This window comes from Erpetoichthys calabaricus, chromosome 6, assembly GCF_900747795.2.
Source record: "Erpetoichthys calabaricus chromosome 6, fErpCal1.3, whole genome shotgun sequence".
NCBI lineage: Eukaryota > Metazoa > Chordata > Cladistia > Polypteriformes > Polypteridae > Erpetoichthys > Erpetoichthys calabaricus.
This window is the reverse complement of record NC_041399.2, coordinates 23,409,452-23,433,989: the sequence shown is the minus strand read 5'-3', so window position 1 is coordinate 23,433,989 and position 24,538 is coordinate 23,409,452. Positions and strand designations below refer to the sequence as shown.

The 24,538-nt window shown below is 38.4% G+C and overlaps 1 protein-coding gene across 3 annotated transcripts in view; it reads right to left on the bottom strand.

Moving 5' to 3' along the window:
- The window catches only part of sema5a (sema domain, seven thrombospondin repeats (type 1 and type 1-like), transmembrane domain (TM) and short cytoplasmic domain, (semaphorin) 5A), an 857,644-nt gene that overhangs the window by 109,687 nt on the left and 723,419 nt on the right, over positions 1-24,538 (bottom strand). For all 3 annotated transcript variants that reach the window (XR_007935331.1, XR_007935332.1, XM_028803411.2), the window contains exon 15: positions 17,880-18,027. Coding sequence is in view for 1 of the 3 variants with exons in the window: in XM_028803411.2 (XP_028659244.2) it covers positions 17,880-18,027 (148 nt within the window). In the remaining 2 variants the exon portion in view is untranslated. The remainder of the gene's footprint in view (positions 1-17,879; positions 18,028-24,538) is intronic.

Genomic DNA, 24,538 nt, shown 5'->3' with positions numbered 1-24,538 from the left:
GTTTGCCTTCTTAATGGCTTCTGAACACTGTCTGGAAGTCGATAGCTTAGAGTCCACTATGACACCTAAATTCTTCTCATAAGATGTACTCTCGATTTTCCGACTGCCCATTGTGTATTCAAACCTAACATTTTTACTTCCTATTTGAAATACTTTACATTTACTGACATTAAATTTCATCTGCCACAAATCTGCCCAAGCCCGTATGCTGTCCAAGTCCCTCTTTGATGATATAACGGATTCCAAATTATCTGCTAATCCACCTATCTTGGTATCATCTGCAAATGTAACCAGCTTGTTACTTATATTCCTATCTAAATCATTTATATATATATATATATATTAAAAATAGCAGCGGCCCCAGCAATGACCATTGTGGCCACCACTCTTAACGGCCAATTCTGATGAGGTTCCTCGCACCATCACCCTCTGCTTCCTGTGTCTGAGCCAATTCTGCACCCATCTAGAAACATCACCCTGAACTCCCACTTCTTTTAATTCGATGCCCAACCTCTCATGTGGCACCTTATCAAAATGCTTTCTGAAAGGCCAGATAGATAATATCATCTGCTCCACTTTGAATGTATCCTTTTGTTGCCTCCTCATAGAATTCCAGCATGTTAGTAACACACAACATCCCTCTTCTGAACCCATTCTGACTGTTCAGAATAACTCCTGTCCTTGCCAGGTGTTACTCAATCTTGTCCTAAATAATTCCTTTTATTAATTCTCCTGTGATGCATGTTAAGCTTACTGGCCTATAGTTGCTTGGACCTGCCCTGTCACCCTTTTTATATAATGGGATGATATTTACTATTTTCCAGTCCTTCGGAATCTCTCCAGTGCACAGTGACTTCCTAAAAATATGTGAAAAGGGTTTATATCTCTACTCACTAGCCTCCTTAAGAACTCGAGGGTAAATATTTCATGATTACTTTTTGCTAGAAAACTTGACAGTTTAAATAGTTTTTGTGGAACCACGGCTGTTTTTTATATCTTGACTCCTTTCATTTGCAATAGACAGATAGTGTGGTGTAGTGGTTAACAGGGGATGCACAAACCAGTGTGTTTCTTCGTGCCAGTCCCAAGCACGGATAAATGGGGAGGGTTACATCAGATAGATAGATAGATAGATAGATAGATAGATAGATAGATAGATAGATAGATAGATAGATAGATAGATAGATAGATAGATAGATAGATAGATAGATAGATAGATAGATAGATAGATAGATATGAAAGGCACTATTTGACAGACAGACAGACAGACAGACAGACAGATAGATAGATAGATAGATAGATAGATAGATAGATAGATAGATAGATAGATAGATAGATAGATAGATATGAAAGGCACTATTTGACAGACAGACAGACAGACAGACAGACAGACAGACAGACAGATAGATAGATAGATAGATAGATAGATAGATAGATAGATAGATAGATAGATAGATAGATAGATAGATAGATAGATATGAAAGGCACTATTTGATAGACAGACAGACAGACAGACAGACAGACAGACAGACAGACAGACAGACAGACAGATAGATAGATAGATAGATAGATAGATAGATAGATAGATAGATAGATAGATATGAAAGGCACTATTTGACAGACAGACAGACAGACAGACAGGCAGATAGATAGATAGATAGATAGATAGATAGATAGATAGATAGATAGATAGATAGATAGATAGATAGATAGATAGATAGATAGATAGATAGATAGATAGATAGATAGATAGATAGATAGATAGATAGATGATGGGTGTAAGCAGAACAAGATGCAGAGGACAGAAAGATATGGAGGAAGATGATCTGCTGTGGCAACCCCTAACAGGAGCAGCCAAAAGAAGAAGAAGAAGAAGTGGTTAAGGCTTTGGACTTCAAATCCTGAGGTCGTGGGTTCAAATTCTGCTACTGTCACAGAGTGACCCTGATCAAGTCACTTCACCTACCTGTGGTCCAGTTTGGAATAAAACAAAAGAGATGTAACAAAATGTATCTTAAATACTGTAAGTCACCTTGGAAAAAAGGCCTCAGCAACAGTAATAACACAGAGATTAGAAAGCACACAGAAAGAAGCTTAAGACACAAAGTAAGAAACCCAATACCTCAGACGTTAGACTGAGGCTAGCATCAGTGTCTCACAAATACTTTAAATAGGGGTGGCAGTTTATAGTAGCAGCCCACCTGCAATATTAAGTGGACCCAAACTCTTGGACAAGCCAATGGATTAAAAACAAATCAAAACAATTAGGAAACAACAGTAAGATAATTGCGAACTGATTAACAAAAAGTGACATGATGACTGAGAAATAACTAAATAATAAAAAATAATTAGCATACTCTATTAATAATGACAATGACAAAACAATTTACAAACCAATCATTAATAATATGTAAAACTAAACTCAGGGATGGAGCCCAAGCAAGAACCTGACAGAGATAAGAATAAAACCCAAGAGTCAGTTAAAAGCTAAAGTTTACAAAAAGCACTAAAATCTAGGGCAGTGTTTTTCAACTAGTGTGCTGCAGCACTGTGGTGCGCCATTGGAATAATAGTGTAGTGCACCTTGGTCTAAACCTGAGAGGGACAACCCTCTCAGATGGTTGAGACCTGCCTGAGGAGGACGAAACTTCCTGGAGAAGTCAGCATAAAAGCAGTTTTGCAATCACCATGTTGCAGACACAGCACTTAGAGCACTTTGGACGCGTCTCCTAGTTGCTAGTCCATCTGCCTGGATGTGTGGGGTCACCAGCGAGTCTCACAGGGCTGGTGGATAGTTGAGCATACAAGTTACTTCTGAGGCAGAGAGGAGCGGGCAAAGGGATAAAGCAGCTGGGAGATGCCACCAAAGTGCTCACTAAGTGCCCTGCCTGCGAACGCTGATCTCGGAGCTGCTTTATTTTACTGGCTTCTCCCAGAGTCCCACCACTGCAGACAGTTGAGCACATATATGAGATTTAATGTTTTTGTGGTGTGGTGTGCATTGGGGTGTTTTTGGTTGCATAAAGTGTGCCACCACAGAAAAAAGATTGGGAACTTAGAAAGTAAAACAAAAAAGCAAAGTAAACAGCTTTCATATACATTATGATCATAATGGTAAAGCACTGCAGGTGAAAAGGGCAGCACTTATTCTTATTAGTCTTATCAATTTGAAAGCAAAAAAAAAAATCCTTAAAAGATCTCAATTAAACTCAACTTAGGCCTTCTTCAAGCAATCACAAAAAGGTGTACGTTTCCTTCCACACGTTTGGGAGATGTACAGAAGGCTCAGCAAACTGCATTCTTTTGTAATGTTCTCGATCATTTCAGCCACTTCAATATTCGCTATGTGCAAACCCTTGTTAAAATGTCCTTGTGTGAAGCATGCAGCCAATTTATACAAAGCATCTCCTGAACATACACTCAGGGGCTACTCTATTATACAAAACTGCTTGTTGACACAAAATAGCCTGCCCCTCCAAACAGCTCATCATGGGGATCCAACAGTCGTGGCTATGACGTCTAGTTGTTGTTTGTCTAAACATTAGAACGGTCAGGATGCTTCATTTAAGTGATTAGGATTGTGGTGATTCCAGCTGCCCTTCTAGTATTTTCAAGCACTATGGTCTCGGGAGTTTACTGAGAAAGGATGTGATAACTGTGGGCAGCAGTTCTGCAGGTGAAACATCTTATTAACGAGAGAGAATAGACTTGTTCAAGCTAACAGAAAGGGCAACCATTGAAATAACAAACACCTCTTTACAATAATGGTGTGTAGAAAGGACATAACTTTTGGATGGGCTACAGCAGCAGAAGATCACAATACGTTTCACTCCCATCAGTCAAGAGGTGATGACTGAAGATTGGAAAAATGTCACCTGGTATGAAAAATCTCAATTTCTGCTGAGATGTGCAGAGGGAAGTAACAGCACTCGGCATAAGTGGCATGAATCCATAAATCCACCCTACTATGTGTCAATCAATGGTACAGTGTGTGGGGGGATCTTTCCATGGTGCACATTAGGCCAATTTTATACTAACTGATAATATGATTGCTAAAATATAATTAGGCATTGTTACTGATCATGTGCATCCCTTTATGGCCACAGTCTACTCATCATCAAGTGAATACTTCAAGCAGGATAATGTGCCATGTCACAAACCACAAATCAATACCAAGAACATGACAGTGATGTCAGTTTATTCCAATGGCACAGTCCCCAGAAAAGAGCAGCACAGGGATGAAGTTGAATGAGAGGCTCAGAGCAGGAATGTCTGGCTAACAAAAGGCATGATACTACCTATGATTATCCACAAGGATATATTTATATTTAATTGTTTATTGCATTACTGCGCTGGGCTGGCACCCTGCCCGGGGTTTGTTTCCTGCCTTGTGCCCTGTGTTAGCTGGGATTGACTCCAGCAGACCCCTGTGACCCTATAGTTAGGATATAGCAGGATGGATAATGGATGGATGTTTATTGCATTACAGGCATTTTCATATGATGAATGTATCACATCACAACAGCACCATTATAAAATATGGAACATCAGCGTCTGAGTTTTTTGATTAAATCCCATCACACCAACCTCAGTACAGATCCTCTAAGTGAGAATTAGATTTTTTCCAATTTCAAATATTAAATAACATCAGTTACCCACTGACTTAAAACAGGTGAGTTAGGATTTTTCCAATTGAGCAAGATAAGTCTATGTGCCAATAGTCAAGTAAAGGCCATTACAGTTTGTTTGTCCTTCTCCACTTTAAACCCATCTGTGAGCCCACCAAACCCAGCTGTTAGCGGATTAGAAGGGATTGTGACACCAAGGCTGTCTGAAAGGCATTTAAAGATTTTGGTCTAAAATGATGTTAATTTGGCGCGTGCCCAAAACATTTGACCTAGTGAGGCCTGAACTTGATTGCAGCGTTCACAGGTTGGATCTTGCCCTGGAAACATTTTGGACAATTTTAAATGAGACAGATGTGCTTGATAGATAATATTAAGTTGAATAATTGTATGTTTTACACATATGGAGCTCGAGTGAATTCTGTGCATGGCTGCCTTACACTCCTTTTCTGAGATGTTGAGTAAGAGATCCTTTTCCTAAGGTACTCTTGGATCTTTGAAAGGAAGGGAATGTAAAATGGTGTTATATATTATGGAAATGCTGTCTGAGTCCTCAAGACTGATCAATATTTTTTCCAGCGTAGAGGTAGGTGTGAGGTGAGGGAAGGTTTTGTTTAGCAAAGTTTTCAATTTGAAGGTAGTGAAAGAAATGTGTTGCTGGAAAGTTAAATTTGGAATGTAATTGTTCATAGGATGTGAAGATGATACTTCCAGCGATACTTCCTTAGAAGACTGGCATCCCTCAACATCTGTAATAAAATGCTGCTGATGTTCTATCAGGCGGTTGTGGCGAGCGCCCTCTTCTACGCGGTGCTGGGGAGGCAGCATTAAGAAGAAGGACGCCTCATGCCTGGACAAACTGGTGAGGAAAGCAGGCTCTATTGTAGGCATGAAGCTGGACAGTTTGACATCTGTGGCAGAGTGACGGGCGCTCAGCAGGCTCCTATCAATTATGGAGAATCCACTGCATCCACTAAACAGTGTCATCTCCAGACAGAGGAGCAGCTTCAGTGACAGACTGCTGTCACTGTCCTGCTCCACTGACAGACTGAGGAGATCGTTCTTCCCCCAAATTATGCGACTCTTCAATTCCACCCAGGGGGGTAAACATTAACATTATACAAAGTTATTGTCTGTTTTTACCTGCATTTTTATTACTCTTTAATTTAATATTGTTTTTTGTATCAGTATGCTGCTGCTGGAGTATGTGAATTTCCCCTTGGGATTAATAAAGTATCTATCTATCTATCTATCTATCTATCTATCTATCTATCTATCTATCTATCTATCTATCTATCTATCTATCTATCGCTGATGACACTGCTATCGTGGGCTGCATCAGGAGTGGGCAGGAGGAGGAGTATAGAGACCTAATCAATGAATTTGTTAAATGGTGCGACTCAAACCACCTACACCTGAACACCAGCAAAACCAAGAAAAAACAAAAAACAATCTATCTATCTATCTATCTATCTATCTATCTATCTATCTATCTATCTATCTATCTATCTATCTATCTATCTATCTATCTATCTATCTATCTATCTATCTATCTATCTATCTATCTATCTATCTATCTATCTATCTATCTATCTAAGATGTTGTCTATGTACAGATCTCTAAGTGATTTAATCCTGAATGTTTTCCGGACATTAAAAACTGCGTACGTTTGAGAGGGTGTTTCTCGTGCAGAGGTGGCACAGATAAAAGCTTCTCTGTCTTAAAATACTTCCTACATTGGTTCCATATTCTGAGTGAGTAAAGCACAGTTTGGTTGTTAGTATATTGGCGATGACTTATTGGGGTACAAAGCAAGGAATATAAAGAAGTACTGCAGGATTTTATTTCTATTGCAGACCAAGCCTGTGTATGTTCATCTATTTGTGTCCAGGTTTTTACAGTTTGTATATTTGCTGCCCAGTAATAAAATTGAAAGTTAGGTAGAGCCAAGGTATCTTTCGCTTTAGGTCTTTGTAGGTTCGCTCTTTGGATACGTGGATGTTTTGAATTCCAAATAAATGAGGTTATGTTTGAATCTAATTTCATAAAAAATGATTTATTGATTCATATTGAAATGTTTTGAAATAGAAAAAGAAGTTTAGGAAGGATATTCATCTTGATCTTGACAGTGTTAATTCTTTCAGCTAAAGTGAGATGAAGGGTTGACCATCTATGCAAGTCTTGCTTAACTTTTTTCCATGCAGATATCAAAATTTTGTTGGTAAAGAGGTTTACGTTTATTTGTGATGTTTACCTCTAGGTATTTAAACTGATCTGCGATGATAAAAGGGAAGATGCCTTGAGGAATTTAAACTGTTCTAAAAGCATAAGGGTTTGCCCAGTATTAGACAGGCATACCCAATAAAGTGGAAAGCAGGGGCAAATAATTGCCAGAAACAGGATTCCAAATACAATCAGAGTTTGGGTGTTTCTGTAAATGACAGGATGAGACAGAAATGCAATATATCATCTAAGAGTAAGTGGGCTGTAGTAAGGGTTAAAGCCGCACTCTCAGAAAAACTGGTCAGCATGCAGTGGACTACAATTGTGTTCTGTAACTTGAATGTAGAACCAGTCTGCCTTCCATATGCTATGCTCCACATAATTAATGTAAATTATAAGAAAGATTTCTAGTAAAACTGAATCTGTTTGAGGAGCAGATGAATTATTAAATTGTTTATCTTACTATGCTTAATGTTCTTGCTTCATAATTGCATTTAAGCCCTGGTTTCAACTTCATCTGCAGCATCTCCGACTGAGACACAAATCAGATAAAGAAAAGCAGTCAGTGAATGCTGTCAGAAGGGTCCTGAATGCAGAGCTCGTGCCAAAGCCTTCCACTGAAATAAGCGGGTCACATTCTGTGCTCTTGCACTCCCTTTCTCTCAGATGTTATAGATTATTTGCCTATATTATAAATTCGAGCAGTATGACTCAGAATAATGTCTGCTTTGTTCTTTTTGCTGTCTAATGCTTTAGCAGTTACCATTTTTAAAAATTTTAAAGGCAGACAAACAAACCACTTTGTTCCTAGCTGGTGGTTATAAGGTTTTGAGTTGACCTTTGCCAGCACTTTAGTTTAGGTATACATTATAAGTTGCTATTATGAGCGTGCGTGGAAAAAATCATATTCTAAGCCTTTTTGACATGATATAAAATAAAGGAAAAAAAGGCAGCAAAATATTTCCAGAGTTCTATTATTACACAGCAGTTTGTGAATAACTGCATTATTATGGACACCTAAACTAAAGAGTGGCCAGCTATTGGCCCTGCTTCGTCCACATCACATTAGTGCTGACAGAAAATAAAATATAACACCAGGAAATGGATAAAACATTATCCTCTTTAATAAAAGGACAAATGTCTATTTGTGTGTCCTTCTGATTGTTATGTCTCTGGAATCCAACAGTGCGCGACTAATTCGATGATTAATTAGAAGATTACTTAGACTTCAATCCATCTTACACAGGCAGAACAGCTAGTGTATACTCGTATATATATATATATATATATATATATATATATATATATATATATATACTGTATATATATATATATATATATATATATATATACAGTATAGTGTGAGATAATCAGCCCGGACACAACCAGACGGACACCGGCAGTTCTTAAAACACACACGTTTATTTAAACCCAAGTCCCTCAAGACCCGTACACACACAGTGCTTCCATCACCACAACACCCTTACTCAGGCCTTTCAATGTCTGTGGGCTGCCTTTCCTCTCTTCCATGGATCGTCGTCCTCCTCCAGTACCTGACTCCAGCTCTATGACTGTAGGAATGCGGCCCCCTTCATAGTCACCCGGACGTGCTCCAGATGCTTGCTGATATTCTTCCGGCGGCCCTTCCTGGTGTAGCAGAAGTACCACATGAGCACAAGGAAGCACTCCGGGCGTTGCTGGATGGTCCTTCCTACACCTTCCCAGGTGTGGTGGAAGTGTCGATCTCCCGGGCTTTATGAGGCTTGGGGCGCCCCCTGGCGGTGGCCATGGGCCCCCATGGGTTTGAGCCTCCCTGCTACTTCCAGGACAGTTGCCCCCTCGTGGCCTGGGGGACGTATAGATCTCCTTCCAGGCGTCACGGCTGGGTCTGCCTCCCAGCCTCCTGCCATAATATATACTGTATATGCAATATATTGTATCATGCAAGTATGCATGGGTTGACAGCCTAAGGGCTCTAGTGATACCAATTAACCACTGAACCAGGATTGGCGCTGCAAGAAGGAAGACTGACAACCTCACCAATTCTAACATACGCCATCATACACCCTCCTGGACCCACCCCTTCCTACCTGGATTGTATGAGAACAGATAAACCACCATTTTGAGCCAGTCTCCTTATTGACTCCAGTCTGAAAAGGTGTTTGTTTGGCCTTTTGCTTTCATTCAGTTATAAAGGGTTCACCATGGTGCCCCATTTACCTGACTTCTTTAGTCTTTGTTACTAAATATAGTTACCCACTGAACCAGGGGTTGGCCCGCTGTTCTAATGCCTTCTCTCTCCCTCCCTCTGCAGAATGGAAGATTGATGGCCATTCCACTGCTGATTTGACTTCTGTTGTCCACCTTCCTGGACCCTCCTCTTCCTGCCTAGAACCCATATGACCATACGTTTGGCCATTTTAAAAGACATCTTTGTTATATTTATGAAAAGATATAATAATAATAATAATAATAATTAATTCTTTGCATTTATATAGCGCTTTTCTCACTACTCAAAGCGCTCAGCAATTGCAGGTTAAGGACATGTATTCTTTCCATTTATTTTCATTTCACAGGGTCGGCCATGTCTACTTCTATAGTAGTGCTGGGCAGCGATTAAATTTTTTAATCGAGATTAACCTCATGATTGTCTGCAATTAATCGCAGACAATCACAACAATCACATTATGTGCAAAATTCAATAATGAACTCATAAGCAGTGTATTGCATGTATTTGGTTTGCAAACACTTTAAACAAATAAGGTGCTTTTTTAAAAGCAGTAAAAATATTTCTTGTAAATCTCAACTTAAATATTTATGTTTCAATAATGAACTCATAAGCAATGTAGTGCAGGTATTTGGTTTGCAAACACTTTAAACAAATAAGGTGGTTTTTTAGCAGCAGTTAAAATATTTCTTGTAAATCTCAACTTAAATATTAATGTAATCAAATCAAATATAAAACCAAAGCTATTTCCATAAAGCTCAGTTTTCTGAAAAGCGACACAAAGCAATGGTTTCACACATAAATCAACATAAAACGTATGTTGCTGCCTGTTGTGCCTTCTGTCGGCAGCTGCAGCGGCTCGAAAGCCAGCAGGAATGCACGGTGGGATGGCTGCCTGGCTGTCCTTGTGAGACAGGTGCGCTGGGGTGGCAGTTGCAGTGAGACACAATATGGTTTGTAACTCCTGTCATCGTAAGTGTCTGTCCTCCCAGGTGAACATTGCCATAGGTGCATTGGCTACACGAAATTGTTAAGCACCATGATCAGCTGGGGACTGATCACCTGATGCCGGTACCTCACTTTCGTTTTCAATCTACATCTCCAGATCACTTGCATCAAAATCGGAGTCCAACAAATCAGAGTCCAATTCAGTGATAATACGAAAAAAGTCATCTATGGATTATTTTGCTTTGAGCATTCACTTTGGTATCTTTCCACATACCATTTTAGAAGCTGTTTGCTCTTTGCTACTCATGCACGAGCAGGGAATCGAGATCAAATAACTTTCCTTCTAGCAAAAGCGTATCGAAAAGTGCTATAACAAGAAGATCACTGCTCTCGATCGATTGCTAGCGAAACTGAGGCTGTCAAAATAATAATAATAATAACAAAAACGCTATAATAACAAGTTAACTTGCCCAGCCCTAATACATATATATATATATATATATATATATATATATATATATATATATATATATATATATATATATATATATATATATACCCATTTCAACATCACAGTCTCAATCCACTGTTCTAATTCCTTTAATAATTTTAAACACTTCATTCATGACATCTCTTAATCTCTGTTTACTTAAACTGACAAAGTTCATCCCCTTCAGTCTTCCCTCAAAACTCATTTCTCTTAGCCCTGGAATAAGCCTAGTTGCTCTTCTCTGGACCTTTTCTAGTGCTGATATGTCCCTTTTGTCACCTGGAGATCAAAACTGCTCACAGTACTCCAGATGAGGCCTCACCAGTGTGTTATAAAGCTTCAGCATACTGGACGTGTACTGTACACATCAGGGTGCTATATAACCTAACATTCTGTTAGCCTTCTTAATGACTTCTGAACACCGTCTGCAAGATGATAGTGTCGAGACCACTATGATTCCTAAATTCTTCTCATAAGGTGTACTTTCGATTTTCAGATCTCCCATTATGTATTCAAACTTCACATTTTTATTTCCTACATGCAATACTTTACATTTACTTACATTAAATTTCCCCTGACACAAATCTGCCCAAGCCTGTATGCTGTCCAAGTTCCTCTGTAATGATTCAACAGATTCCAGATTATTCACCTAGCTTGGTATCATCTGCAAATTTAACCAGCTTGTTATTTATATATCTACCCAGATTATATATATGTATATACAGTATATATATATATATATATATATATATATATATATATATATATATATATATATATATATATATATATATATATATATGAAAAACATCAATGGTCCCAGCCTAAGGTAGGTACACTTCTGTGTTTTTATGTCCTAATTTTGTATTCTAGTGATAAAAGAAACATCTGCGGTAATTTTCTTTATTAATATTTTGGCAATGCACATGGCATGATAGCCACTGCAATTCTCAAAATACATTAGAGAAGGCGACAATTTTTGGTAAATTCCTCCACAGTACCAGAAGATTGCATGCATCAGTCTCATCTTTAGGAAACAGAAAAAGGCAGTTGTTATGGAATGGCAGCACCAGCAGTCCTATGTGGTGAGTGTGTCTGTGGAAAGACACAATAATATGCATGATGGTGCATTTTATATGCAGCATGTCACATTTTTTTAATAAAAATACTGCATTCCTCTACGGTTTTATGAGCACTGGCCATAGAGTATACTTGATTTTACTGTGTCACATAAGTGCATTTAGGGGATATCTTCAAGGCTCCTCATAGGTAAGCACTTCCACCACCAGACAAGAAAGGGCTCAGCTACTGACTTCCTCTTCTTCTCTATCCACAGAAGAAGACCAAGAAGAACTCCTGACCATGCCTCCAAAGCTTTCCTGGAAGTTCACCAATTTCAGGCCGAGGGCTACATATCCAGTCTAGTGACCGTTCATTTTGGGACCTTCATGCACATGAGACAGAACTCCTATACTCTATACTATCACAGCAACACGTTTTGTTTTGACCAGCATTAAATGAGGTTTACATGGGAGGTACACCAAACCCTTGACTTGCAGTCTATCCAGACAACTGGTATGATACAGATTACCTCCATTATGCGGCTGTAGAAATAATGCAGGAAAATGCAAAAGTGTGAACATGTCCTAAATGTCCAGTCTTCAAGACAGTCGATTAGAAAAGCTAGCACGGTCTCACTTCACTCTTGGAGGCATGGATGCTCCACAATGTTATCCTGAGGTAGCCCTTTAATTTTCAGGGACTTTAACTGCTCTTAGTAGTTGGTGCTGCCAATGCAATTGGGTGTTCTTTTATTATTAGAGGCTGGTAGGTTGCTATTTTTGTCTTCTTCTGTGCAATTGTCGTCCTTACCAGATTCCTCTTTAATGCAAATTTTATTACAGATTGTTTCAATTAAACTGATCCTGGTTAGGAATATTTTGGATATAGTTCTCATTTATTAATAATTAAATTTGATTCTTTAATTTACAATTAAGCAATGATTTTACAGATGTAGTAACCTTGCCAAGTAACTCAGGCACTAACATGCTGACTTCAACAAAGAAATGAAAAGTGAGCCAAGTATAAAGATCACAAAAGGGACATTTCAATGAAGACATAATGCACATCAGACACCCTTAGGCATACGGATTCCAATACTGCAGATATTATTTCAAGGATGAACTCTAAAGAGTACTAGGGATGTAAATCAATGTGTTCTTTTATTCTGTCAGCATTTTATTAGAAAGATTTGGGGTATTAATGAAAAGATGATTGGTGGCCATACCAATAAACTAGGAAAGGCAATGCCGAATATTCTTATAGACATATAAACATTCAATAAGAATGGCAATATTTTACTCTGCTGCCCTTTAAAATGAATCATTGTGCTTATGCCAAGTCAAGTGAACTAAAAACATATTCGGCCATGTAATTGAAACGAATTGAAAAAAGACCAGCTGATCAAAAATACATTGAGGATATCTTCAGAAAATTATTCAAAATATTAAACTAATCCAAATAAAATGAAAGTAGCAGTTAATACTGGACAGAATACCAGGGTACTTTAGGACTCACACAACTCTACACCAAAACAATTGATTTCTAGATTGGGTTGACCCAGCAGAATTTCTCAGGAAGAGAAATTTGATAGCACGCAAATCCCACAAAAGAGGCGACATAAGGGGCAAAACTGTGACTTTGCCCAGAGGTATTTTTTAATTTCCTGAAACAGATTCATGCTAGCTGAGATTGTGTATATTATGATTTCAGTTTCACATCTGAACAGCTAGTGTAGCACAGCTAGATGTATAATATAAATGTCTAGAGATAACCATGAGTGAATTTCACTGAAAAGAGGGGTGGAACAATTAGACGGCTCACTGAGCGTCACATTTCGGAACCAATCCTACACCTCTTGAAGGTGCCACTCAAAGTAGGAGCTGTGATTTTGAACTGCAGAGAAGATTGGTGGTCATGCAATCCTGGTCTGACAAAGTGCCAGCTTCTGATTATGTTGAACTGTCTACAGCCAAAAACTCTACAAACAGACACCTTTTAAACATAATAATTTGTGAAGAACATACTTCATGTGTTAAAGTCAAACATAACCTTTTGCAAGACAGAACCTTTCTGTAAAATCATATTATATATTGGCATTTGAGCATTTGATGAAAGTGAACTAGTGGCAAAACAGAGCGATACACTGCCACTGTTGTTCACAGTGTTGAAGGAATTTTGGAGTAAAATATTTTTTGTAAAATATAGGAGACTACACCTTTAACTCTTTTTATTTAATAAATTAAGAAAAATAACTTTGATCAACTTCAATATAGTCCCCTTCTGAGTTCCATACTTTGCTGCCAACGTTCAAAGCAATTCCACAGATCATTTTCTGAAAGGCTGTTGAGGATCTCCGTTGTTTTTGCTTTCACATCTTCTACTGAAACAAAATGGGTTCCTTCGAGCACCGACTTGTGCCATTCAAAAATACGTGCACAAGACATGCACTGTTCACTGTAAGCCTCAGTCAATAACCAAGAAGTTTCCATTGCGGATTTCTTCAGTTTCACAAGAAACCTGAGGTTAACTCGCTGCTCACTCTTACACTCTGACATTTTATGAACAACGTTAAGAAAACGTGTTGACACGCACGTGCAAATAGAAGGGAGCTGTATGGACTAAGTGAGGGTAATTCCATGCCAGGCCAGGGGGTGGCGGGGTGTGCTAAACTTTCTTCTGTTATCGCTACAGACAAAAAATGAGAAAACCTGTCTGATCCAACTCTGAAAACATCCAACTCTGAAAACATCGCCCACAAACACATCACTTCTGGTTCCGGCATCCAGAAACACGTCACTTCCGGTTCCGGCGCCAAGAAACTGGTCACTTCCAGTGGCAACCCCAGAAGCACATCACTTCCGGGTTCTCTATGCCACTTCCTGTCTGGACATTTAAAACCGCCATCTTTTCTAACCATCCTCAGTTACATTTATGAACTCCAATCCATGCACATCAGTGCTATTTTTTTGCAGCCAGGGAAATTATACGGGTGGCTGCCCCAAACCTTTTCGAGTGTGTCGAGTCCAATCATTTCACAATGTATATCTGAACACACGTCCAGTCGAAGTTCCCGAGCTATAGGGTTAGTCTCATTTTTTTTTTTGTGTTGGACCTCATAAGCCTTCGATGTAAATGGTGTGTCATAACAACCGTACTAATTCATAAGGAAATGAAAATGACCGCCTTTAAGAGAGTTGATAATGAAAATCCTCAGGAGGTGCAGATTTCGATACTCAATAAAACTATGACACGACCTCAGCAGAACCCAGACGAGGCTGCACAGCAACCATCATCTCATGACACGTCTAAGCAAACGGCCTAAGTTAACATTGTCGTTCAAATGCAAATGCAAACATGTCCTGCCAGAATATAGTCACAGCATTTTAACATGTAGTATATATGCAGACCACAATGCTTTTCTAAACTCTCTTTCCTGTTGTTAAGCCACACAGTGATAAAACAGTCAAAACGATATTGTGGCAGACATAAGTACTCCTCAACACTTGAGGCAAAGTACCTGCGGTGGTCTAAGTGTGTGTGTGCGTCTGTCTCTCCTGTTGCTGTGCTCATTACAATGAACAAATTAATCATTAAACCTCAGTTACCTGGTGGCCCTGAATTGATAGTAGTAATCTTTCTTTTCTATATTCTGTCAGCTTCAGGTCTTTTGTTCAGCTTCTTTTGCTTTCTTTTTGTCTTTCCTTAGTTACTTTGTGTACTTGTCTCATATGTGAGTAAAAATAGGATACTGCAGCCACTGTATGTTCAGAATGTACAAACAGGAGAAAACTGAGGACAGCTTTTTTGGAAGAGTGTTGTGGTGGCTCTGAGGCTAGGGATCTGAACTGGCAATCGGAAGGTTGCTGGTTCGAATCCCGTAAGATGCCACAAGGGACTCTGTTCTGTTGGACCCTTGAGCTGCAATTGCTATGCGCTTTGAGTAGTGAGAAAAGCACTATATAAATACAAAGAATTATTATTAATTATTAAGAAGCCCAGTAGGCATAGCTTTTGCAGTGTCACATTTCGCCACTGATCACTAAAAACTTTTTAGTGAGTTGTCCCCAGATGTGTGTTTTTGTTCGAGAAGCATGTCTGGCCCCAAGAGACAAGAACAACTAAGATAAATTAACGCTAACATTGGCATAGCTGGCTATTCATTCCTTTATAAATATGAGGTTCGGAAGGAACCAAAGTAAGACAGACACAAGCCTTGGACTGAAAGCCACAACATGGACATAGCCATGTTCATTTAGCAGTATTAATTTAAAGTTAATTAGCTTGCTAAAGGGAAACGTCTGATTATCAGATGGTTTGCCAAATTCCAATACATTCGTGTGAATGCATGTGCACCTTGCTGAAATTCTTGCCTGCCAAAGCAGTTATATGACAACTGGCATGTGGCCTGACTATAAATTGCGTGCCTCAGTAAATGTCCCAGTCCCTGGTGTCATAGCTTTTAGACAAGCGTACTGCAAGTAGAATTCCTGGCTTGAAGTGAAGCTGCAACTCTTTTATTTTCTGTGGTCCTCAGAGGCTTCCTACTGACAATGTCCACTCTTTAATAAAACAGCAAAACTGTGAACATTCATTGGCTAGCAAGCCTTCACACTTGGCTTTTTTATTTCCTCCTTCAAGGGGAACTGCCAAAAGGTTGGTACTAAATGTATGTGATTGGCCATTATCACAAGTTATTCATTGAACTGCTTTCTTTTATGGTTTGAACCCCTAGAAGCTTAGTAGATTTGTGTTGTGTAAAGAAAACAGCAATTGAAATTGTACAAGCAAGTTGAGCATATTGCTGCTGTATGCAATTTATAGATCTGTAGATAATATACATAATTTACAAATAATCTTAATCTGTGTAACATGACATTTTAAAATTTATTACCAACATATTTTTAATTGAACCTGCACAGGTTTATAAAGGCATTTTTTAAACAGTTTAAATGACATATGGTATAGCATGTAATGTGAAAAATACCAGAAGAACCAACCATATGCGTCACTAATGGACTGATGGGAATTCCATTAAAGATGCTGTTGTAGTGACAACAAAACCAAAATTCTATCAAAATGATTTAAAACTGAGAGGCAGAGGCTGTTTTTTTAATTTGTAGTCACAAAGACACAAAGAGGTGCGATTGAGCTATGAGTGCGAAAGTAAGTGAAAATGAAAGGAAGACCAAAAATGATTTTTTCTTTTCGAAGTTTTTTGTTTGAAGCAAGTTTTTATACAAAGTCTTTCTTATAAATTTTTAAGTTTAAATGATGTTCTTTTTCATGCAGCTATCTTTCATAATACCAACACGAAGATACCACATGCTGCAAAATGCCACAATGTGTCCATAGTTCTGAAATGGAGGTGCCTAAGCCATAAACACATCAAACGGTGATACAATGACATCGCTAAAAGATCTGTCATGGCTTAGCCAGGGTTTTATCCCTGGCTCATGTAAATGTTTATTTTATGTGTTATTCTAAAGTTTTGTAATGAAATATTCTGTATACACCCTGTCAAGGACTGTTTCTGCCTTGCACACTGTGCCTGCTGGGATAGGCTTTAGCTGGGTAAATTGTGTTTTCAAAGTGGATGGATAGATGAATGGATTATATATTAGGTATTATCAGTCTTGTTTTCGTGTCTTTATGTATTTCATATATTTTTTTTCCTTTGGTGTGTAATTACCATGGTTAGTTATGTGCCCTGTCCCCTTAAGATAGAGTTTCAGGGAGCACCATGGTGCTCAGCTGGAGGACCACTCTGTGCCTTTATAAATCCAGGTAAAGGCTCACGTCCTCCAGTTCAGCAATGAGTTTTATAGTGGAAGGAATAGCAAGTACTTTGTTTTGTTGATTTTTCTGGTATTTGATTTTTCCTTGCTGTTTTTTGATTTTGGGTTGTGGATTTGGCTTAGTTTATTTCAGGGCTATATTTTAGGCCTGTTTTATCTTTCTTCAATTAAATTATTTTTTATAATGAAAAAAGAGACAAAGCTTTTAGACAATTTCACCCTTTTAATTAATTTTTGGCCCTTCTGAAGATAAAGGAGTGTTAGATTTTCCCCTTTTTGTAGCTGTGTAGGCCAAAGCTTACTTAAAGTTGTTTTTTTGAGCAGTAGGCCTCAAGCCTTGGCCAAGAATTATGAAGGCTTAGCCTCAGTAACAATAACAATAAAATAATAAATAATAAGGAATATTTATTAATAACAGAGAAAAGCACTTGTAAAACAAAATACACATACAGGGTGTTCCATAAAACTGTTTACAAATCGATTAGATACTTGAATAAGAAGATTCCTACCGTATTGCAGCCTGGACATTCATTTCCATTCTCACAGGTCCTACGTCGAGCTTGTACGCCACCCCCACATGGAACTGTGCAACGTTCCCAAGCGCCCCAGCTTGACCAGTACATATGTGGCGGACAGGGCAAGTGTTCATTACAATATCTGCAATGAGAAGAGGAATCCAGTCAATATCAACTTCCATCTTTACTATTCGATGAAGATCTTTTGCTTCTATAGGGGACATTTGACAAGTTTGAAACTGTCACTTGGGAATTTCAAAGTGTGTGTTAAATTTAAATTGCTTATATTTACAAGTGTTAGTGAGGCTACAGTTAAAAGGTATACCTTGAGTGACCACAGTTTGATTATTTGTACAAGCAGATCACCTATCATTACATTTGTCCCAGGAAAGCGGCCAATGCGCATCTTTTGAAAAGTACAAAATGGGTCCATTCTACCATCCCAACCCTGGAAGGTTTGAGGTTTAGGGAGATGTAATGTTTAACTTAAAAAGGGAAAATATTTTAAAAAAATCTACTTTATATGGTAACCTACAGTTGAAGCACAATGATGTAACAAATATCCATCCATCCATCCATTTTCCAACCCGCTGAATCCGAACACAGGGTCATGGGGGTCTGCTGGAGCCAATCCCAGCCAACACAGGGCACAAGGCAGGAACCAATCCCGGGCAGGGTGCCAACCCACCGCAGGACACACACAAACACACCCACACACACCAAGCACACACTAGGGCCAATTTAGAATCGCCAGTCAACCTAACCTGCACGTCTTTGGACTGTGGGAGGAAACCCACGCAGACACGGGGAGAACATGCAAACTCCGCGCAGGGAGGACCCGGGAAGCGAACCCGGGTCCCCAGGTCTCCCAACTGCGAGGCAGCGGCGCTACCCACTGTGCCACCGTGCCGCCCATGTAACAAATATTTACAAGAAAATGTTACTTTTGTGAAATGTTTCTGTTAAGGTTAGAAGACCATACTATGAGGACTATTTCAGACTCCACTGGTGGACTTTATGAGGTACCATAAACTTTTAGTAAATCATATTGGAGGTAATCTGTGGCATTCCTTGGATTGTTACTCTTTCTAATTTACAATACATTAAGGATTTGATTATGATATAGTTAGTAAAGCTGTGAAATTTGCAGATGACACAAAAATTGGAAGGATAGCAAATGCAGAAGAGGCTGCAAAATAAATTTAGAAATGCCCAGACAATCTTCAGTTGACTAAACTCTCTCGAAAAAAATCCAATGTAATGTAATCAAGTTTGAACCGATACAAAAAAAGGCAAAAGGAAAGCTAATTATAAAAAGAAGTAACATCTCAAAAAGGATTCATGGGTTCACCTTTTGGCCTAAAAAAGGGGAGCAGATAAAAACAACAATAAATATCACAAAGATAAAGTGAACACCCCACAAGAAGGAGGCTCATTATAAACCTCCAACTTAATCACAAAAAGGGCAACAAGAATCTTTACAAATTAAAAAAATATTACAAACCAGGGTAATTAAAGAACAAAAGTTTAAAAGAGCCAAAGGAGTTGCCTAAAAAGGTCATTCAAAGTATCCATATCCCAATACATTAAACAGAAGTCAAAAAAGAGCTAAAAAATATCAGAAAATCCAAAGAAACAATAATCATAAAGAGGAGAATTCAGCCATACCATGCACATACAATGTACCTTGAAAGGCTGCATTTCCCATCAGACTTTATTGGGCAGTGGAGCAGTTCCCCACTGGTGATGGACAGTCCTATGATTTGGACTCCCAGATTTGGCAGATGTCATGAGGCCTCCAAGAAGCTCCACAAAAAGGCAGGCCAAAACCTTCACTATCCAGAATTTGTTCTCTGATGGCCAGTGCAATTTTCTAAGCAGTGGTTTGCCAGGCTGGTAACATCACTTCAAGAGAGGCCCATTGAATTAACAAGCTAATTCAGGCTCAGTTGTGGGACACACACTGGATCCCCCCGGAGGCCGTAGCGAAGGAGAGGATTAAAATGAAGCTGAGTGCCATTATGAACAATGCTGCACATCCTCTCTGTGACACACTGACATTGAGGACTTTCAACCAAAGAATTATTCAGCAGAAGTGTGTCAGGAAATGCGATGCGACAACAAAGCGCCTGATTAATGCTTCACTGGGACTGGGACTGCCAAGTCAGATATTTTCTTTCTTTTAAAAATTTCTTTCTCTTTAGTCATTCTGGTGTGTGTTTAGACCATGTTATGCATGCAAATATATATTTATTTATCTATCTGTTTATGTATTTATTTATTTTAAGGAACGTCTGTAAAAAGCCACATTTACATTTGGGAAAAAATAAAGTCCTATCTAGTGATAAAGTACATTAATTATAATAATCATAACAGTATTAACTTAAACATATGATACATTCTTAAAAGCAACAATAAAAGGCAAAATATTCACGAGTCGGGCAATCAACCCTGGCAGTAAAAGGAATAATACTCTACAGTCGTGTCATGTGTAAAAAATGAAAAATTGCAGCATAAAGTAATATATTACATAATCTGCTAAAGAGCAGAAAGCTCACGTCTGACTAGTTTGTCTCCATATGCAGGATACTTTTAGAATATTTGGGAGATTGTTACCATGAATGAGACAAGAGAGGATAAGGAAAATGGGAGTGTGGATCATATATCTCATAGAAAGCAGAATGATTAATCATCTGGTTTCTAAACATGAAGATGATCGATTTCAGGTATTAATACGCACAATACATACACATAAGCGCACTGTTGCTTGTTTGGTTTATATCTAAGTGGCATTCCATTTATCATCCATTCCATTTATCTTGTTACTCTGTTTCATAATATAATGCAAGAATTGTCTGATACAGAACCGAATTCATAGTTCCTTCAATTATGGCAAGTCGGCCAGTGCCCAGGTCCTGAGTCATAAGGACCATCACTCCACCATCATCATAACGTTTGACTATTGGAATGATATTCTTCATGTGGAATTGTGTGTTTGATTCATGTTGGAGATAATGAGACCTAGGAGTATGTAAGCAAAAACATTCCTTTTTTTTTTGCTTCTATCCAAACAATGTTCTCCCAGCAGCCTTTTGGGTCACCCACATGTTTCCAGTTCAAAAGAACATTTATGTTCTTTTTGATTTGCTACTCTCCAATGAAGCCAACTTTTTGCCAGTGCCCTCCTTATTGTACAGTCAAGAATAGTGACCTCTGCTGAGCCAAGAGAAGCCTATAATTCTTTTGATGTTTTTTTTGGTCCTTGATGATTTACTGGTGATGTTATGCAGTGTCCTTTGACTAAATCTGGCTACTCGGCCACCTCTGGTGAGGATAATGTCTGCATCTAATGCTTTCCATTGATTGTTTAGGGCTCTCACTGTGGCTCAGTGGAGTCCCAGAGACTTGGAAACTTTTTTGTAGCCCTCTCCAGACTCATAGATATCAAGAAATATTTTTGACCCCAGCATCAGGTGCTTGTTACTTGACTGTAATAGTAGGAATCACAATAAGTCAAAATAAGCGAGGCGTATGTTTGTGCTGGGCTGGCTCTAACTCTAATTACCCCTTTAATTGGTATCAATAACAGCAAGGAGCTGAGCTGAACTACAGGGTGCCTTCATGGTTCAGGGGCTGACCTTGACCACTGCCTGGACAGAACAGGGTAGGAGTTAAGCTTTCCTCAAAAGGTTAAAAAGCCAATACTTGCTTTCTCTATGCCACTCAGGAGCAACAAGGGGGCTTCAGACATTCACCAACCAGTTATAAGGGGATCTGGCCCTTTAAGGAGAAGACTTGCATTCCGCTCAAAGGGTGAGGGATGACCTGGCCATTCCATTGGCCATGACCCCCCAAAAAAACGAAAAATAATGCATAATACCTTTAAACTTAATCACATGCATACACTGTAACTTTGTCAGCACTAAATAAATAATAATGTGATAAGAAAATTCAAACATGATTTTTCTAATCAGCAGACCAAAATCCACAAGATTCACACAAAAGTGTTCAGGAAGCTAAATCTTCATTGTCTAATGGTTTTACTTTCTCATTTACGAAGTATAAGGAAAGTATTGTAATACTTTTTGTAACAGTATTGTAATAGTATTGTAAAACATTTGACCTCTAGATTTTGATGAATCTCGACGTTTTAGACCTCCCTGAGTTCGATTTACTTTCTCGTAGGGAAAGTATTGTAATCGTCCAAAAATGTAATTTCGAGATTTTGATGAATCTCGATGTTTTAGACCTCTGAGTCCCATTTACTTTCTTGTAGAGAAAGTATTGTAATCGTCCAAAAATTCGATTTCAAGATTTTGAAGAATCTTGACGTTTTAGACCTCCCTGAGTCTGATTTACTTTCTCGTAGGGAAAGTATTGTAATCATCCAAAAATGTGATTTCGAGATTTTGATGAATCTCAATGTTTTAGACCTCTGAGTCCCATTTACTTTCTTTTAGGGAAAGTATTACAATCGTCCAAAAATTCGATTTCAAGATTTTGAAGAATCTTGACGTTTTAGACTTCCCTGAGTCTGAAGATATCATTTTTGGAATTATGTCTGTGTGTGTGTATATGTGTGTATGTAAACACGATAACTTAAGTACACTTTCACTTAAGTCAAACAAATTTTGCACACAAGTATTAGGTACAAAATGTAGATTTCTGCCATCTTTTGAGCTATTTCCGCTAACCGGAAGTTGTACTTTTTTATCCATGCTGCTGCAGAGTCCAATTTATTCAACTTTACTTTTATAATAATTGTTCAATATATTATTAATTTGATAGGATTTCTTGTTCACGGTTCTTTAATGTACATAATATAAAAATATAATCATTGTCTTGCGGTTTATTCCTCAAATATCCATCACCATATCTGAGCATACAAGAAAGTCTAGTGGCGACCACTCGCAATGTTTTTGGCAAGTGACTTGCTCAGGGCCCTACAGTCAGACAGAGACAGAAATAGTGGTTTAATGTCTATTGCTATAGACATTACACAGCACTGTCAACTCATCATTTAGGAAACAGGAGACATTGGTGTGGATTTTTTCAGTCCAGGAGATTGTTATGAAAAGGAAAAGTTCACAAAAAGGTTCACATTAAAATCTGTGCTGTGCAACCATTGAACCTAGCAGCTGGCATTCAGCCACTAGGGGGCATTTTCATTTTAAGCTGCTTTCATTGACTTGTGTTTTGTAAAGTAATATGAAGCCATACTCACGACAGGAAAAAGTAATGGTGGGGGTCAGTATTTTCATATTAAAAAGGTAAAATAATAGGAATAATTTTTATTAGTTAACAATATCTATAGAGGTTTATTCAGCTGGAGACCACTAAAAGGAGGTTTGTACATGTATGTATATATTGGTGTATTTTACATATCTCAGTTATTAATTTAAAAGAAATATGAAACTGGGCCTCATGCCTCGGTGTCCTGTGAGTGCGCCCTGCCTGCCTGCATGACTTCTGCTATTGTCATTGCGCCAGAAAGCTGCACAATAGTCCTTGTTTCACTTTGCTTAATAACATTCATCTGGCACAAATACCACGACTTAGCACAAAGTGCTTGAGTTTAGAAGAAAAGAGAAAACTTATCAAAATGAAACATTGTGGACATAAGCTCACGACACAACCTTTTCACCTTTTTCAAGCAAAACCAAATTCTGGAGCTGCAATTAAACAGACTGAGTGATGTGGACCTGTCAGCAGGGAAGGAGAGGTATTTCAGTTCATGTACGCCATCGCTTCACTCATGCTGACTTAACCTCTTGTTCCTTATAACACAATTCCTGTCTTTATAAGTGAACCACTCAAAAAAAATCTCCGAAAATATCAGATATGTTTGCACACAGAAGGTCAGCTTCTGGGTGAAGCCGAAAGACCGTGCTAGCACAGCGTGCTATGTCCAAGAGGCTTTGGAAGCGGGCCTGCTGTGTTAATATTGCTATTTATTTAAGGATTTATAAAATAACTTTGAAAAGCCTTTTCTTCTGGTCATTCTGATCTGACATCAGGTGCTGGCATATACAGATCACACTGAGTCATTAGACAGATGGAATCAAATACCTACCTCTGTTTATTAACTTTAATAATTAATGATAATGATCAGAATGTGCTGTGGCCTTGTACTACAAAAAGTGGCTTCAGAAAATAAAAGAATGTATGATCAGATCTTTACAAATTGTTAAATTTCAATTTTGATGCTGGACAAGGCCAACCTCCCCTTTATCAGTGATGGTTCCTCTGCTTAAAATAAACGTTCTGACCCACGGCACCTCCTCACTAACCACAATAAATAACCATAACCCAGATATTCTTGAATTTACAAGCTAATTTTCAGTGCTTATGTAGCATATGCTACAGATGAATTACTGGAATTCTTAGTAGAAAGACCAGAAAAAGAGACATTATTGTGGAAGAAAAACAACAGGCTTTTTAATTTGACTCACTGTATCTAAGAATTTACTTATAATTCTGCATGCAGGATTGAGACACTGGATAGAATTCTGGTGTATGTGCCTAACTAGAGCATCTTATCTTTTATATGCTTTTTCATCACCCGATGCCATGATGGCACTATCATGTGATACCACAGTGGCACGATTCTATTAAAGTCCATTACATGTTGGACAAGCAGGTTTGCAGGATCT